Source organism: Sminthopsis crassicaudata, chromosome 1 (genome assembly GCF_048593235.1).
Source record: "Sminthopsis crassicaudata isolate SCR6 chromosome 1, ASM4859323v1, whole genome shotgun sequence".
Lineage (NCBI taxonomy): Eukaryota > Metazoa > Chordata > Mammalia > Dasyuromorphia > Dasyuridae > Sminthopsis > Sminthopsis crassicaudata.
This window is the reverse complement of record NC_133617.1, coordinates 353,768,226-353,787,650: the sequence shown is the minus strand read 5'-3', so window position 1 is coordinate 353,787,650 and position 19,425 is coordinate 353,768,226. Positions and strand designations below refer to the sequence as shown.

Below are 19,425 nucleotides of genomic sequence, written 5' to 3'. Positions count from 1 at the left end.
CATCCACATCTGCTCTGACATTTACAGGCATAGAGAGTTGCCTGGGGAGTACTGAAAGGTTGTAATTTGCCCAGGGTCATAATGTCAGTATATGTCAGAGGTGAAACTTGACCTTAGATCTTCTTAACTGATGTTGGCTTTCTATCCATTATGCTGTGGATACTTACAATTATATGAAGTATTCTTATATCAAAAGTGCTTCTTACTAATGTGAAATAAGACTGGAAAGATCAATGGGAGCTAGATTACAGAGAACTTTAAATGCTAGGTTGCAGATTTTGTATTTTAACCAACAGGCTATAGGAAGCCACACATATTTTTGAGTAGGAGAGTGACCATGGTTAAATCTTAGTTTTTTTATTCAAAATCTGATAATTCACACATTCAAATCTTTCCAATCTTCTTCCATATTACATTGTGGGTAAAGTATTGGCACAACTAAGTGATATATGAATAAAGTGCAATATTTGGAGTCAGGAAAACCTAAATCCAAATCCTGCCTATACCTCAAGTTTCCTCATCTGTAATGGAGATAATAATAGCTCCTACTTCACTGGGTTGTTACAATCTCAAATGGGTTAAAATGTGTAAACTGTTTTATAAACCTTAAAATGTTATCATCATTATTATTATACAATTCATATAGCATAACAACTGCCTCTTTCCCATATGCTTTTCTTAGTCCTTTCTATACTCCCCAAGTATCTATGGCATAATTTAAAATCCCTGTTATATTTATCACATTCAGTGAGTATCCACCAAATCATTAATCCCTAATGAGGATCTTGTTGCACAGTGGAACATGGTTTCTCCAATAACAGAGTAGCAATAATAAGCACATAAGTGTGTGGAATACAATAACCATGTAACAGTATCATTTTACAAATTATGTAGCTTTCTCGATATGTCATTAACACAATTATAATTCATTCCCAATACTCTATAGAGTAAATTTGAATATACTTGCCTTCCCTTAATTTGGGAGAAAAAAGTACTGCCACTTCAGAAACTATTCCTTAAGTCAGGGACAGGGAATATCCAACCTGCAGGTCTTTTGCTAAGGCAATCACAAGCTAGATACAACAACCTCCCACTGCTTGAGTTCCATAACTTGATAATTTAGTAAGGCCCAGGAATGATGTTATAAATATCCAAATGGGCCTTGGCAGGAAAAAAAAAAGTTCCCCACCCCTTCCTTAAGAGAAGTAAACAAAATCTAAACCTTGATGAACCCTCATAATACAAGGGTTCTTAACCTGGAGTTCATGAACTTGGTTTTGTTTTGTTTTGTTTTAAATTTGGTAATGTATTTCAAAATAAATATATATATTTAGTAAGATTCTGATAGAATTAAGAAAGATTCTGAAAAAGGTTTATAGGCTTCACCAGGACACACAATAAGGTTTGTAAATAATCTTTATTGTCATATTAATGTAGATAGATTCAGGTTAATTCATCAGCATCCATAAATGTTTTTGATAATATCATTTTGATAATTTTTAAGCTATAGGAGTTGATCTTTAGAGTTTAGAATAAAACTAAATATTAATATTTTTAAAGTATTCTGCCTGGGGATCTACCATCAGTTCCTCTTTAACTCTGCAACCTCCTTGTTCCCCCTACTTTTGGAAAAAAAGAGTCATGGAAGTTTCTCCAAACAATCATTGTCAGTGGTTAAATATTAAGGTTTGGTCTAGCAGTTAGTCTGTCCCTCCCTCCCTTCTTTCCTTCCTTCCTTCCTTCCTCCTTCCCATTTTGATTTTTTGACTAGGCAAAAGAGAGATCATTCTTGCCTTATTTCTTATCTAGCCTTACCTATTCCTTCTCTCTGATTCTCACTTATGTGTGCAGAGCTTCCCTTTCTCAGAGTTTTTAGTGACCCCATAGTCTTTACTTTCTGTCTAGTTTGTACCCTTCAAAGAGTTGGTTTTTTTTTTAAACTGCCTGGACAGAAGAAATGGCTAGCTGAGGCACTAAAGGCCACTGCTCCTAAGGAAAGTGACTTCCTGCCTTCCATTCCTCAGTAACCTACTGTTTAACTCATTCTTATTAACCTTGGGGAATCCATAAGGACAGAATTCAAGGTAAATTGTCAGTAATATCTCTTTGGTTCACCTCCAGCCCCAGCTGGATATGTAAGTAATATGGACCTAGAAATTACTTTCTTTCTTGAGTATTCCAGAGCAACCACAAGCCTCCCCATCCAAGGTTTCCTTTCTTCTCCTCAGGGACACACCCACACAAGAAAAGAGTTTAGAGAGCCTTGCTTCTTTTGACCAGTAAAGAAAATAGACTGGTTGAAAGGGAAAAGGAACAGAAAGTAGGCAGTCTTACTTGTGAAGTTCTGTCTGTATCTTCTTTCATCATTCTCTCTTTTCAGCAAGTTCACTTTCATGGAAGCAGCCACAGTGAGAGAGGTAGCCTCAACTGTCTTTCCCAATTCCTCTCTCCTGCTTGCTGGGCTTAATCCTTATAAAGATGCATCCTAATCACTTTTTTCATTTCTTGTAGATTTCAGATTCCTACCCCATCTCTCCCCAGGATGAGGGCAAGGAATTCTTTTCAGGTATAGATAGAATTTCTATGGTTTTCTATGGCTTATATAGACTTTCATAGACAGGAACTTCCCTTCTTTTCTCCTTAACACTCTCCCTCCATCCTTTCCTCCCTCCATCCTTCCCTCCTTCTTTCCCTCCCTTCTTTCTTCCCTTCCTCCTCTTCTTTCTTTCTTCCATCTTTCCTTTCTTTCCTCCTTATCTCCCTCCCTCTTTCTTTCTCTCTTCCCTCCCTCCATTCCTTCCTTCCTTCTTCCCATTTTGATTTTTTTGACTAGGCAAAAGAAAGATCATTCTTGCCTCATTTCTTATCTAGCCTTAAACATTGAATAGGCTTTGCCTCAGTTAAACTGAGACCTTATAAAGACCTTAATTAAAAAGGTTCAGATCTCCTATTGCATCCTGGATCATCTGTAGTTGTCCTGATCAATAGTTTGCCACTAGACTCTGATGGCTCCAGAGCAAGTGAAGCTGGTGGTTTTGCATAGCCTCCCTCTAAACCCAATTTACTTGCATGTCCTGGCATCACCTTCTTGATGTCATGGTCCACTTTCAGAACAAACAACAAAATCAGACACTTAGTGAATTACTCTCTCAGTTTTTGAATTAGGCGAAGTTTCTTAGAAGTAGATTCTGCATCAAAAATAATAAGATGCATTGATGGATTTGGAGTTTTATTTTAAAAGTCTCAGCATGTGAGCACAGGAAAATATGAATCTCAGATATCACTAGTAATTGTATGCATGGATAATAACCACATTAACTAAAAACATAGCACTTACTATGTACCAGGTACTGTGCTAAGACCTTTGAAATTATTATTTGCTTTGGTCTTCATAACAACCCATTTGCAGATGAGGAAAACTGAGGCAAATAGGTAAGTGAATTAACCAGGGTCATACAGCTAATAAATATCTGAGACAGAATTTGAATTTGTGTCTTCTTGACTCCAGGCTTTATCCATTGTGCCACAAAACTGTTTCTCATACCCAATGTGTCTTGCATTTTTGAAGATCAGAAGGATAACTTCCAGCCAAAGGACATGAGCTGACTTAGGAGAAGGGAATTTCCTTACCTTCTCAATTCCATCAGTCCAACATGGTTTGGATTTGGGTTCAATAGGAAATCAGGCAGCATTTAACTACTCTGGTTCATAATAGCATGTTTAGATAAGCTATAACCTCGAGTACTGAAGGAACTGGAGAGTAACCTTTGGCTCAAAGTCAGTGATTTTTGAATATCTTGGAGAAGAGGAGAGACACTGCAGGATTAAAGAAGGACAAATGTCCAAGTTTTCCAAAAAGTGAAGAGGCAGAAATCTTCAAAGTGTGTAAACAGCAAACTTGACTTTTGTTCCTGGAAGATTCCAAAACACAATAAGAGTACGGCTCAGAGTTGGAAAGGAAGATTGATCATTCAAGGACAACATAGCTTCAAGAATAGCTTATGCCAGATTAACCTCATTTCCTTTTTTTCATCTGTTATCTAAGTTGCTAGAGCAAGAGAATGCTGTAGACAGTGTATACTTAGACTTAAGTAAAGGATTTAATTAGCCAGTATAATGAAACAAGCATGTATTAAGTATCTACTGTATGCAGAACATTGTGTTAGCAAGTTCAAAATGAAAACCAGACCGTGTCCATAATGGACATACAACAATTTTGTATTTTGTCCTAGAGACAATAGAGAGCCAATGAAAATGGAATGACAAGGGCATTCTTTAGGAAGATTATTTTGCATTTGTTTGGGGATTGCAGAAGAAAGAAACTAAAAGCTAGTTTGGAGGAAAGAAGTGATAAGGGCCAATGTGGTAGCTATTTTGAAAAGAACATTTTTCAATTTAATTTTTTTTTTGAAAAGCATTGCAGTTAAGTGACTTGCTAATAAGTATCAAGTAACTGAGTTTGGATTTGAATTCAGATTGCTCTGACTCTAGAGCCAGTGCTATATCAATTAATTAAAAAAAAAATTATTGTATTTATTTTGTGCCATGCACTGCACTAAGCACTTGGGATTTAAATAAGAATGAGAAAGACTGTCCCTGCCCTCAAGAAGCTTAAAATTTGATAGGGAAAAGATGGGAAGAGAGAAGCGGAATAATCTTTCATATTCTGTGTAATGGAAGCCAATCACAATTGCTGATGGACATGGAAATGTAACAGATGTTTATGGAGAATTGAAAATATTGAAAAAACTTGGAAAGTAAGTGGAATTGGGGGTGAGGGTATAGAAAGAGTCAAGGATAGCCACATGACTGGAAGGATGGCAAGGAAATAATAAAGAAATTTAAGAGAAACAGAGATTCAGGGGATAAAGGAAGAAGAAGAATGGAGGAGGTAGGAAGAGTTTCATTTTGGACATACTGAATTTGAGATGCCCATAGGCAATCTAGGTGGAGGAATCCTGCAGGTAGTTGGTAATAAGGTTCTAAAACTTTTTAGAAAAATTAAGGATGTATGTGTGTGTGTGTGTGTGTGTGTGTGTGTGTGTGTGTGTGTGTATGTATGTGTGTATGTATATATATATGTTAACATAAGTTAACACATGTAAAGCACTTTGCAAACTAAAGTGCTATGTAAGTGCTAGTTTTTATTAAGGTAATTAAGAAAAATTTAGTTTTAGAAGTGTCAAGATGAAATTTCTCATACTATGTTTGTTGATAAGCTGGTAGAATATGGACTATGACTAATCTAGTCAGGTGGATTTGGAACTGGATTGAATGACCAACTGGCCAACATTAACTTGGAAGAAAGTCTCTAGTGAAGTTTCTTGGATTTTGTCTTTGACTCAACATTTTTATCAATGGAGGCATAAATGACGGATTTACCAACTTTGCAGATAACAGAAAGCTTGGAGGGAACATAAATTTAGAGCTGGAAGGGCCCTTAGCAGCCATTGAAGCCAAGCTTCTCATTTTATAAATGATATAACTGAGGCATGGAGAAGTTAATGATTCGTTAAGGTTTACATAGCTATTAAATGTCTGAAATAGCATTGGAACCTATGTCTTCCTGACTCCAGCCCTTGGAGCCATTGTCCATAAAGATCTCAATAGTTTAGGATAATGGGATGAATCATGTGAGGAATTTAATATCAATCAATGAAAAGCTCTGTACTTGAGTTATAGAATTCAAATTCACAAATATAGGACAGAGGAAGCATAATTTAGCAGTAATTCACATGAAAAAGATCTAAATTTTAGTGGACTCCAAGCTCAATTTGAATCAATAGTGTGAAATGGCCATCCAAAAAACCTTAATGCCATCCTAGGCTGAAGACGGGCATGCTGTCCAGAAAAGAAGTGATCATTCTGCCGTGCTCCATCCTGGGCATGTCACATTTCTAGTACTTGTTCTGTTTTCTGCCCATTTTAGGAAAAAAAAAAAAAAGATAAATTAGGGTATGTCTAAGGATGGTCAGAGGATGAGAGAATACATAGTACAAGGGTTAGTTGAAAAAAGGAGGCTATTTAGGCTGAAGAAGAAAAATCTTAGAGGGAAAATAATAGCTGTCTTCAAGTATTTAAATGATTGTTGTGAAGGGAAGTAAAAATTGTAGCATCATCACACTTCACCCTGATACAACACTGAGAGGTATCCAAGAGTAGAATGTGTAACTTGTTGCAGTGGTTGCTTCTCAGCGTAGGCCTTCAAGGCAGAAGATATTACTTATTGTAGAAGTTATTAAAGGGATTCTTGGTCAGGATAACTAGATGGGGTCTCAGTATTCTCCTCCAGAATTTAGCTTCTTCGGTTGTAGGTTTGAACTAATAAGGTTGCTTTGTAAGTTCTCACATCATGCTATTTAGTCATTAGTTTCCACTATACCGGATAGCTGTCCTCAGCCTCTTATTGTCATTCTAGTAGTAGAATGCAGTTTTAATAAGTAACCTTGTGCCAAGAAAGAGGTTGGTTGGAGTGATGAGAGAGGGAATCAATTCTTTTGATTAAGTGAGGCCACACCCTGGCAAACAACCTAGCACAAAAAGAGTCCACATATATTATCCAGAGAACTTCCCTATGGCAAATGAAGGCCCCTAGGGCTACTCAAATTGATGTAGAGAGAAGGAAAAAAAAAAACAAAAACAAAAAAAAAAACAAGATGGTACAGAATCAGGACTATTGGAGCTGAAGAGGTTAAAATTTGAAACATGCAATGGTTAGGTGATTGATGGGATGCTCAGAAGTTAGAGGAGAAGGTGACCAGTTTCTCTTTTGACTTTAATATATTTTCCTTCATTTTATTCTCCAGAAAATAGTTTCAATCTGCTGTATTTTGTACAATTACATGATTCATGGGCTCCCTGCCTACTGCCTTTCCAGTTGTAATAGCAATAGTTACTAATGTCTAATATCTACTCCAAGCTCTTTATCTTCTCAAGTCTGTGAAAGTATCCACTTATTCATTCTCCCAGTGTCCTTGAACAGGAGAGCTTTATTTCTATTAAGCATTTTGGTGACATTTTATAATGGTTCTTGATTAACTAGATTTCCCAACCCCCTAGCATGAGAGTTTGAAGCTCAGTTTTTGATGGTAGAACTGAGACACAGACACTGAATGGTATAACTGAACCAGGATTCCATCTCCCCTCTATCTAAACACATGAAGCAAATTGATTCAGAATATTTTAATCTACATGGCATGTGTACTTGCTATAAGCCACCTTAAACATCTCTGGGCTAGAGAATCCCGGGCAAAGGTGAATTTAGAACTGAAGTTCAGAAATGTCACTCCCAAGGTCACACAACTTCTTTTTTTTTTTTTTTACTTAATAATTTTTTATTATATATATATATTTTTATAATATTATCCCTTGTATTCATTTTTCCAAATTATCCCCCCCTCCCTCTATTCCCTCCCCCCGATGACAGGCAATCCCATACATTTTACATGTGTTACAATATAGTCTAGATACAATACATGTGTGTGAATATCATTTTCTTGTTGCACAATAAACATTAGATTCCGAAGATACATGCAACCTGGGCAGACAGATATTAGTGCTAACAATTTACATTCACTTCCCAGTGTTTCTTCTCTGGGTGTAACTACCTCTGTCCATCATTGATCAACTGGAAGTGAGTTGGTTTTTCTTTATGTTGAAGATTTCCACTTCCATCAGAATACATCCTCATTCATACAGCATTGTTGCTGAAGTGTACAGCGATCTTCTGGTTCTGCTCATTTCACTCAGCATCAGTTGATTTAAGTCTCTCCAGGCCTCTCTGTATTCCTCCTGCTGGTCATTTCTTACAGAGCAATAATATTCCATAACCTTCATATACCATAATTTACCCAACCATTCTCCAACTGATGGACATCCATTCATCTTCCAGTTTCTAGCTACTACAAAAAGAGCTGCCACAAACATTTTGGCACATATATGTCTCTTTCCGCTCTTTAGTATTTCTTTGGGATATAAGCCCAGTAGTAGTACTGCTGGGTTAAAGGGTATGCACAGTTTGATAACTTTTTGGGCATAATTCCAGATTGCTCTCCAGAATGGCTGGATTCTTTCACAACTCCACCAGCAATGTATTAGTGTCCCAGTTTCCCCACATCCCCTCCAACATTCATCATTATTTGTTCCTGTCATCTTTGCCAATCTGACAGGTGTGTAGTGGTATCTCAGAGTTGTCTTAATTTGCATTTCTCTGATCAATAGTGATTTGGAACACTCTTTCATGTGAGTGGATATAGTTTCAATTTCTTCCTCTGAGAATTGTCTGTTCATATCCTTTGACCATTTATCAATTGGAGAATGGTTCGGTTTCTTATAAATTAGGGTCAGTTCTCTATATATTTTGGAAATGAGACCTTTGTCAGAACCTTTGTTTTTAAAAATATTTTCCCAATTTGTTACTTCCCTTCTAATCTTGTTTGCATTAGTATTATTTGTACAGAAACTTTTTAGTTTGATGTAATCAAAATCTTCTATTTTGTGATCAATAATGATCTCTAGTTCTCCTCTGGTCATAAATTCCTTCCTCCTCCACAAGTCTGAGAGGTAGATTATCCTCTGTTCCTCTAATCTATTTATTATCTCCCTCTTTATGCCTAAATCATGGACCCATTTTGATCTTATCTTGGTATATGGTGTTAAGTGTGGATCCATATCTAATTTCTGCCATACTAATTTCCAGTTTTCCCAACAGTTTTTTCCGAATAATGAATTTTTATCCCTAATGTTGGTATCTTTGGGTTTGTCAAAGATTAGGTTGTTATATATGTACCCTTTTTTGTCCTTTGTATCTAATCTGTTCCACTGATCTACCGGTCTATTTCTTAGCCAATACCAAATGGTTTTGGTGACTGCTGCTATATAATATAGCTTTAGATCAGGTACACTTAGACCACCTTCCTCTGAGTTTTTTTTCATTAGTTCCCTTGCAATTCTCGACCTTTTATTCTTCCATATGAATTTTGTTGTTATTTTTTCTAGGTCATTGAAATAGTTTCTTGGGAGTCTGATTGGTATAGCACTAAATAAATAGATTAGTTTGGGGAGTATTGTCATCTTTATTATATTCGCTCGGCCTATCCAAGAGCACTGAATGTCTTTCCAATTATTTAAATCTGATTTTATTTTTGTGGCAAGTGTTTTGTAATTTTTCTCATATAATTCCTGACTTTTCTTTGGTAGATGGATTCCCAAATATTTTATACTCTCAATATTTGTTTGGAATGGAATTTCTCTTTGTATCTCTTGCTGTTGCATTTTGTTGGTGATATATAAAAATGCCGAGGATTTATGTGGATTTATTTTGTATCCTGCCACTTTGCTGAAATTTTGAATTATTTCTAGTAGCTTTTTAGCAGAGTCTTTGGGGTTCTCTTAAGTATACCATCATGTCATCTGCAAAAAGTGATAGTTTAATTTCCTCATTTCCTACTCTAATTCCTTGAATCTCTTTCTCGGCTCTTATTGCCGAGGCTAGCATTTCTAGTACTATATTGAATAGTAATGGTGATAGTGGGCAACCTTGTTTCACTCCTGATCTTACTGGGAAAGGTTGCAGTTTATTTCTATTGCATATTATGCTTACTGAAGATCTTAAATATATGCTCCTGATTATTCTAAGGAATAGTCCATTTATTCCTATACTCTCAAGAGTTTTTAGTAGGAATGGATGTTGGATTTTGTCAAATGCTTTTTCTGCATCTATTGAGATGATCATATGGTTCTTATTAATTTGATTATTAATATGGTCAATTATATTAATAGTTTTCCTAATATTAAACCAGCCCTGCATTCCTGGAATAAATCCTACTTGATCATAGTGTATTATCCTGGAGATGATTTTCTGAAGTCTTTTTGCTAATATCTTATTTAAGATTTTAACATCAATATTCATTAAGGAGATTGGTCTATAATTTTCTTTCTCAGTTTTCGATCGACCTGGTTTAGGTATCAGTACCATGTCTGTGTCATAAAAGGAGTTTGGTAGGACTCCTTCATCCCCTATTTTTTCAAATAATTTATATAACATTGGAGCTAATTGTTCTTTAAATGTTTGGTAGAATTCACATGTGAATCCATCTGGCCCTGGGGATTTTTTCCTGGGGAGTTGATTAATAGCTTGTTCTATTTCTTTTTCTGAAATGGGACTATTTAAGCAATTTATCTCCTCCTCTGTTAATCTAGGAAGCCTATATTTTTGGAGGAAGTCATCTATTTCACTTAAGTTATCAAATTTATTGGCATAAAGTTGGGCAAAGTAACTCATTATTTCTCTAATTTCCTCTTCATTGGTGGAAAGATCCCCCATTTCATTTGTAAGACTATCAATTTGATTTTCCTCTTTTTTTTTTTTGATCAAATTTACCAAAGGTTTATCTATTTTATTGGCTTTTTCATAAAACCAACTCTTGGTTTTATTTATTAATTCAATAGTTTTTTTACTTTCAATATTATTGATTTCTCCTTTTAATTTTTGTATTTCAAGTTTAATTTTTGGTTGGGGGGTCACACAACTTCTTAACCTTAAATACTTAAAGTTCAAGTATCTTTCTTCAACTAAATAAATACCAAAGTGATTTTGTGGACCAAAGTGATTTTGTGGCCTGCCCGATCCCTTCTACTCTGCTAGAATGATTGTATGGAGAGACTTAAAAATTTCACTTCAAAAGATGGCTGATACTTTCCATTTTATAAGTAGTCTTGGTTTTATCCTTTATCAGGTAGCAGACACATTATCATTGGAAAAATATTCTCATTCTGGACAGTGCAGTTTTGAGAAACACTAGTGACCCACTTCTTCAACACGATACTTGCTTTCTCTCCATTCTTCCTAATTGTAAAGCTGACTCTATTTCTCTCTTGCTTATTTCACTCCTTATTCCATGGTGTCTCCTATTGAAAAAGAGAATGGATAGTGGTTACACAGGTTTATGAAACTAAAACTTTCAGGAGGCAGTAGACATCTTTCACCCCATGAAGCTTTTGTGAGAATAGAGTTTATACTTCCTTTTATCCCATATCTTCATCCTATGAAGGTTTTGTAGGAATATTGTTCTTGACCCTACCTACCATCTATAGAACAGAAATTTATAGTAGATATTTCCTTTGATAGCCTTGTAACAAGCAACACACTATATTTTCTTTTGAAGAAAATAAAAGCATAAGGGCTGGGGATACACACTGCTTCTGTATTGGATCAATAGAATGGAATTAAAAAAAAAAAAAAACAAAAACATAACTAGGACTTGTCTTACTATAACCACTAGATGGAAGTATTGTCCAAAATAAAATAATGCAGTATGTACCACAAAGTAGGCAGTACTGTGTCCCCCCCCACCGATCTGGCAGTCAAGAACTAAAAGGTAGTTAGTAAAGGCCAAGGTTTTCACTACCACCAGTTTCTTTGGAGGTTTAATTTGAATGCTTATTTTGATTGGCCAGACAAACTTATTAGTTTCATAAACTATCCAAATACTTTGTATAATATATTTATTAGAAACACAGAGCAGATCTTAAGATCCAAATAACCTTGTAAGAAAAAAACAAATGGATTAGTGCAAGGATCATCAGAAGTTCTAGATTAAACATATTTTTGAAACTTCTGAGTGTGAGACAACAAATACTTTTTAAACATTTTATTTTTATTAAGTCACAGAAATGAAAATGATTTATTCATTTCTTTCTACTATGGCATTCTGGTATCTGTGCTAGTATATTGATTGGCATTGTTTAGTTTCACTGATTTATTTTTGGACATTCATAGCACCTATAGGGAAAGGAGACAGTAGTAACATTATGTGTTTGGAAGGAGGAAGGAGAAAGAAGAAAGAACTTGGGCATCTTAATGTTTGCCAGGGCCTTGCCTGTCCCTCCTGCTATTGTAGGTTCCAGACTTGTGCTACGTGGAAAGAGTGTTAAGAAGTTTTCAGGAGCAAACTGAGGCTCAGTGGAGATCCAGATCCTGAGAAGTAGCAATTCCTGAGTGCTTGAAACTGACTTGCATCCTGGGGCCCTATTTGCCTATGCAGCTGCAAACAGAAGAGGAGGGACCCTATGTTTTGATGATGCTATCTAAGCTAGCTGTGAGTTAATTGCATATATCCAGTTTTATTAGGATCCAGGATATTTATGAACAGATGCTAATTTCCACCACACTGTGACCCAGACTTTGATAACAGTTGGAAACTGAAAGGGATGAGATGTGTTGGTATGATAATAGAAGGAAAATCTCAACACAACGCACTCTGCTGCTGTTCTGATAGTACCATGTCTATGTTTGTTACCATATTGATAAAATGTTTTTACAAAATAAGGACAATACTAGAGATGTTTTAAGTTGTTGTTCATTTCTGGTGTTGCAAAGTGATGTCTTGACTTGCATATGAATTGGATTTCAGTGAGGCAAAAAGAATCAGAGTGCACTTGTCAGCCTCTCTCTCTGTTCTAGAGTCATGCAAGTCCCATGGCCAATAAATACATAAAGCCAAGATGACTGCAAAGACCCTGGGATGTGACCTTGGCGTCTTCAATTTCTGACCAAGCTCTAAGCTCTGCTCCTTATAGTGCCTGCTTCTTAAAATTGTTCTCATCTCCCCATTCCATTGGGGGAATGTCTTCACATTCTTGGAGTGGACATCCTCCTAACCCACTACAATTTTGAGACCTCTTGGTTAGCTTCTACTACAGAGACAGTTTTAACAGTATGTGACTGCTGTGTATGCTACAGCTTCAAGTTTCAGTCTAGTGATCCATCTAAGTAGTCTTACGCAAGAGACCCTATTAGTTACCATGTATGTAATTCTCACAGACGATCAATGTCTCTAGAAACTGTTTAACTTCTCTATAAGTTGCATCATAGGTGATATCTGTGAAGCATTATAAGATTTGCAGAGAGCTTTACTTGTTTTAGCTCCATCAAGCCTTGTAAAACCTCATAAGGCATTGGTATCCACATTGTACAGATGAAAAAAAAAAAGACTCCAAGAAGCTAAGTGACTTGCTAGGAAAATGTCAAATATGGAATTCTAATCTAGGTGTTTTAGCTACTAGATTCAACAAGTTTTATTGTCCAAAAATGTATTCAAATTGATTTTAGCAGTACTTTCCTCTTCTTTAGTGCCTAACTGTGACTAATTTACTGCCTTTAGTGACTAAGTAGTAAAGGGCAACTAAGCAGTTGACAGCAGGGCCAGGTGAAATCTTCCCATGTATTTGGTTTAGTTTCACAAAATAAGGATAGTAATAGAAGTATTTAATTGAGCCAAATTATGGAAGTAAAAGGTGCTAGTAAATGGGAGTAATTGAAGTGAGAGGTTGGATTAGAGAAGACAAAGTAAAACCTAGCATCATCCAAACAGAGGCAGAGCCAAGGTGGAATTGCCACTATTAGCTGATGCCCACCGGACTTGCGGGTGTTAGATATTATTCTCTACATCTTTAAAAAGCTTCTCTACATTTGTATCCCTTAAGTTGTATGATTATCAAAATAGAACAGAATTCTCTCCTATTTTCCATAGTTTTTTCTGAGTCTGAGGTTTAGAAAGTAAATTGTTAAAGATTTAGGGGATCTGTGTATTATTTCTTTTGTGTTTTTCCTCACCAGTTTGTCGCTATCTTTCCATCTCCCTTTAATATCAGAGACTCATAAAATTTTAGAATAAAACATTGTTTTAAAAACCATTTAACAGCATTATTTTGCACTTGAGGAAATTGACAGTCACTACACCCTCTTTCCCCCTCTCCTAATCCTCCCTTGCAGAATATACATAATCATGAGAGGTTTTGGCTAGAATTGATAAAGTTAAAGGATGAAATCTTGGTTATATGCCATTGATATGTGAAAATATCTTCATTAACATCTTTCATGGGACTTCAGTCATATTATTGCCTTGGGAAGGATAGGAATTAACATTTGTTCCTTCCACTATGCCTTTTGGATATCTGCTCCACAATTTTAAAACTTCCTTCACTTTGAAACTTCTTCCTTTCTCCACTCTTCTAAGCCTCACTGGGACAAGACTCCTTCCTGCTTTCCTTGTTATCCTTTCAATATCCTTTCAATCATGACTATGCTTTCCTATCTCCCCACTCATTGGTTGCAGCACAAGACAAGAAACACTCATTGGTCCCCATGTCATTGCTAGATTTTCCCTCTATCAGTTGTGCTGAGAAACCATTACTTGGAAGTTCATTCTATACAAATTTGTCACCCAATCTATCACCTGATGATTGTTATCTATTGACCCTCAAGATATTTTCCTTTCTCAAAAAATTCAGAGCCTGACTCATGGTCTTTCCTGCTAAAGGACTTCAACATGATTATACTCTTCTTAACACCCTTACTTCCCGGTTTCTACCTACTCCTCTACTCCATCTCAGCTGCCACCAATCCTGACTTGCCAAAACTCCAATGCCAGACTATTCATCTTCTTCCTTTCCTCCTATTCATGTGATACTAAATGAAGCTAAAGAAAATCATAAAACTATGCTGACTGAATTCAAAACAATCCCAAATAAACATTCACTTGAATAAGGCAAACACTATTATTCCTCTGTAATAATTTACTATCCCATCTTTTTCTATTAGGCTCCACAAGAATCTATACAGACCTTCAGTCTTATCATTTTTCCATGTAGCCTCACCTATGCAAGCCTGCAGTCTTATATCCTTTCCATGTAGCCCCAATTTCTCAATTGTAAAATGAGAACCTACTTTACAGGGCTATTATGAACAGCAAATGGGATACATTTGTAACAATATTTAACAGTGACTGGGATGTATATAGATAGATAGATATATTTATTTATCTATCTATATCTATCTATCTATCTATCTATCTATACACACACACACATACATACACACACACACACACATATATATATATATATATATATATATATATACACTTAATCCCTTTCCCTCTCTTCTGTGATGATCCTTCAGATACTTAGATAGTTCTTTCCTAAACCTTTTTTTCTTCAGGCAAAACATTCTTGATTCCGTCAACCATTATTAATAGAATTTGGATTTACGGGCCTTCTGACAAAAGTCAGGTGATTTTAGATGCTATAATTTGTTATAGTGAATATACTTGTGTTTTGAGTTTTGTCTTCATCTTGAATGGTGAGGCAACTGTTGGTATAATGATACTGGGTTTGGAATCTGAAGATCCAGGTTGAAATCCCACTTCAAATAACACTTAGATGATTCTAGGCAAATTACTTAATCTCTCTGGGTCCATTTCCTTAATCTAAAGTCCTCCAATCAAATAATATGTGAATGATATAACTCAGGTAAGGTATTTTATAAATATGTGTTAAAATTTTTAACTTTTTTCACAAGATTGTGAGAAAATGCTTTGAAATTTAAAAAATGCTGCATAAATTTACTTTAGTTTAAATCTCACTAAAGTTTTACTAGTTTAAAATCTTTTTTTTTTTTTTTTTCCTCATTGGAGGGTACTTTACAGTTTGTGTTTGGTTCCAGGGCATAGGGAATGATAAACATTTCTAGTTGGGTATGCAAACCTTTTGGTTTGAAACACAAACACTTTCCTCCTTTACCTTTCTGCTCTTTACCAATTCCTGTCCAAATGCTAAGGTGTTTTATGATTACAGGAAAATGATTGCGTATTGCCAGAAGATTTGAAGAATTTTTACCTGATGACAAATGGCTTCCACATGTTGTGGAATGTGAAACTAGATAGTAAGTTTTTCTTGCCTCCACCTGCATTGTTTGTCTCCTTGAAAAGTCTAGAAGACTGGGTTAATTCCCACCAATGATGAAAATCACATTTGCTTGCTTGAAATTCAGTCTGTGCTTGAAGTGAACTTTTTTCTGCTCAAAAATCCAGCAATTGCTTCTGTCAACCAGAGAGTAAGAAGGGATAAATAAAAGGGCTGAGATCCTCAAAAAATCTTATAGTGTATAGAACATAGTATTTTCATAATCATTAAATATTGGAACTATGTAAGGGTATTTAATATTGTGAGTTGGTCTAACTCACTCTAGTAGTCTTAAGTATAATTGGCTCACCCTATCTGAAAGGGGAAGCTAGATGACACATTGCATAGCTTTCTGGATCTGGAATCAGGAAAACTCATATTTTCCCAAGTTCAAATCTGGCCTCAGCTACTTACTAGCTATGTGACCCTGGGAAAGTCACTTAATCCTGTTTGCCTCAGTTTCTTCATCTGGAAAATGATCTGGAAAAGAAAATGGCAAACCAGTATCTTTGCCAAGAAAACCTCAAATGGTATCAAGAAAAGTCAGACATGACTGAAAAACAAATGAACAACAAAATGTGTTTCAAAGATATAAGAACTGAAAGTAGTGGATTTTCGTTTCATGGCAGTCTGCAGAGTTGTCAGCTGCCTTCTCATTGCTTCTTATATAGAAATAATAGCTGATACATGTGGGATATATTAATCAACAACTAAAAAATACCAGCTGAAGGCACAGGCCCTAGCAAGAAGGTATGCAGACGGCCCTACAATTAATTATTAGTGTCTGGCTGGTATATTGACTTTGTCCTCCAATTAGGTGAGCCTCAATATTCCTCTTATTTTACTGTTCTTTGTAGATTTTATAAATTAAGAAGAATAATGTTCTTTTGGAAAAGAAAAGAAAAAGTAATAATAATAGCAGCTCACGCCTATCTAGCATTTTAAGGGCTAAAATTTGTTTTCCTCCCAATCAATAATCCTGTGAGGTTAGTAGTAAAGTATTTTTCCCATATAACAGATAAGAAACTGATATACAAAGAGATTAAGTGACTTGCCCAAAATAATAGATCTAGATCAAGGGAATACCATAAATATAATTTACCTAGATATTATAAAAAAGGTTGATAAAGTATACTATTTTGTGGAAAAGATAGAAAAATATATCATTTGACAGTACAATTGGATTGTGAACTTTTTGAATGATCATATTCAAAGTTCTAGTTTTAGATCACCTTAGAGAGAAATATCCAGTAAAATGCCCTTATACCTGGAACTTCTATTTAACAATTTTATAAGTGACTATTATAATATAGGAGGCACATTCGCAGATGGCGCAAAGCAGGAAAGGATAACAGTCAGAATTCATCTCCCTCACAAAATATATATACAGGCTAAAATGTTGGGTTGAATCCAATTAAGAAGAAATTTAATAATAAGTGTAAAATATTACATTTGAATATAAAATATTGACTTCACAAGTACAAGATGGAGAGAGATCATTACACAGAAATTTGTTTGAAAAAGACTTAGGGGTTTTAGTGAAATCTTGAAGGAAAGAAAGGATTCTCAGAGGTAGAGATAAAAATGAACATTCAGGGCATGGACCAACCAGGGCAGAAAGACAAAGATGGAAGATGGTGAGCCATGTGTGAAGAATAGCAAGACATTTTAGTTTTTTTTAAATTGAAGAGGGCATGATGGGGAAACCGTGGCTGGGCTTTGATTACCCCAAAAAGGAGAAACCTTATACTGTAATCTTCTTTCTCAATTTTCATGCAGATTATCCCATCCCATTGGGCAGCCTGATGATTAATAGTATCATGAAGTTAAACCAGCTCCACCAGACTTCTGTTTATTTGCTTCCCAATTCACCCAGTCTTGTGGACCTGGAGGAAGATGATGATGAAGGTGATAAATAGAATCAAGTGATAAATTCAAAAAGGATATTGCTTGTTTTTTGGTAAATGTATTGTAGTACTATGTATCTATTCAGTTTAACAAACAATTATTAGGTATATACTATAAGCATAACACCATACTAGATGGTTGGAATATGAAAATAAAGTAGGACAAAGACATTGCCTTTAAGGAGTGAATAATCTAGAAGGAGAGATGAAACATGAAACTAAATCACTATCATATAGTAGCATATTATAAGTAGTACTTATATAAGTACTTATATATATATTATATAAGAAGTACTATATGAAGGCCTCAAGTAAGGATTAAGGTTCGGCTGTGGACACGTTCAAAGTTAGTATTAGCTAAACAGAATAATATAGAAGAGGTAAGCCCGTGGGTGATTATTAAGATTGTTGCTCCTATAAAACTAAGGGAGGATTGTATTAGCAAGTATAAGCAATTCTAAAGTATTTTGGTCAGAAAAGGTAGAGGGAGAGAGGAGTTTAAAAGTATAAGCAATATTATTACCTTAAAAGCTGATTAGAAACTACTTATATGAGTAGTCTTATGCCAGCTCTATAAAATTATCAAAAGAATGATCATATAATGATTAAGGTCATTCTTCATAAAATATATGTGAAGTGAGCAAGTTTTTGCAATAAAATCATATAGTGGATGACATCTTTAAAGTCAGATGATTGTAGAGAGGTATAAAGAACACAAGATCTTGATGTACCATTTGTTTTCTGATTATAAAAATAGGCCCTTCTCTAAGACCATAAGTTTCAAAGAAGGTGCTGACCATCAGTAGAGGAATCTATTTGTAGATATTTTATTCTGGGACATAGACAGTAGTTGAACCAAATGAGGGGTGGGTGGTTTGCAATCTGTATCATGAAAGAACTGCTTACATTGATATTTCATTAAAATATGATTTTCAAGATCCACAGGATTCTGGGAAATTATTTGTGATGTCATCTAGCCCAGAGGCTGGAATGAACTTTCTCTTCACTTCTGGTTTCCTTCAAAAGTTATCTCAAGTGCTGCTTTCCTGATCCACTGGTTGTTTCATAGAGAGGTATAGATGGACATACAGACAAACAAATGAAGCATGTTTTAAGTGCTCACTTATTTCCAGAAATCATGACAAGATCTGGGGATATAAATACAAGAAACAAGATAGTTGTATACACTTAAAGGGCATATATTCTAATAGGAAAAGATCCAATATCAAGAGGAGCTGGAAAGGGTGTATAGAACTACTAGTTGCTCATGAGGTGATCAGTCCATAGAATCATACTGAGAATGAAGTAAGCATGACTGGGACCCCTCATTAAATGACAAGCCTAGCCAGGGACTCATCAATCAAGATTTTCTGTGCTTCCTTCCTCTTCAAATTATCTTGTATTTATTAAACTTGTGAACAGAGAACTTTTTTTTTCCTTTGTTCATTACATCCTTGAGAATCTTTTACATTGTGTCCTCCCTGACAAAGCTCAATAATTTGGGAATGTGCTAGAAAGAAACCCTGGGATTTGTTTAATGACAATATTTTTAAGTAGTACTAAAATGTAATCCCCAAAGATAAAGTTTTCATTCTCTGTTGTCTCTACTATACCTATCTACTTGGGGTTATGAAAACAAGGAGAGGAGACACTGAACAGGAAAGATTTAATATTCTATTTATGTAGCATTCATTTGACTAAAATTTGAAAAACATTTTGCCAATTTTAAAACATCTGTGTATTATTTTCCTGACATTTTCATCCTAGGAAAATC

The 19,425-nt window shown here is 35.3% G+C and overlaps 1 protein-coding gene across 3 annotated transcripts in view; it reads left to right on the top strand.

Moving 5' to 3' along the window:
- Positions 1–19,425, top strand: part of TPGS2 (tubulin polyglutamylase complex subunit 2) — a 44,283-nt gene that overhangs the window by 13,999 nt on the left and 10,859 nt on the right. For all 3 annotated transcript variants that reach the window (XM_074279235.1, XM_074279237.1, XM_074279236.1), the window contains exons 3-4: positions 15,637–15,724; positions 17,524–17,652. In XM_074279235.1, coding sequence (XP_074135336.1) covers positions 15,637–15,724; positions 17,524–17,652 — 217 coding nt within the window. The remainder of the gene's footprint in view (positions 1–15,636; positions 15,725–17,523; positions 17,653–19,425) is intronic.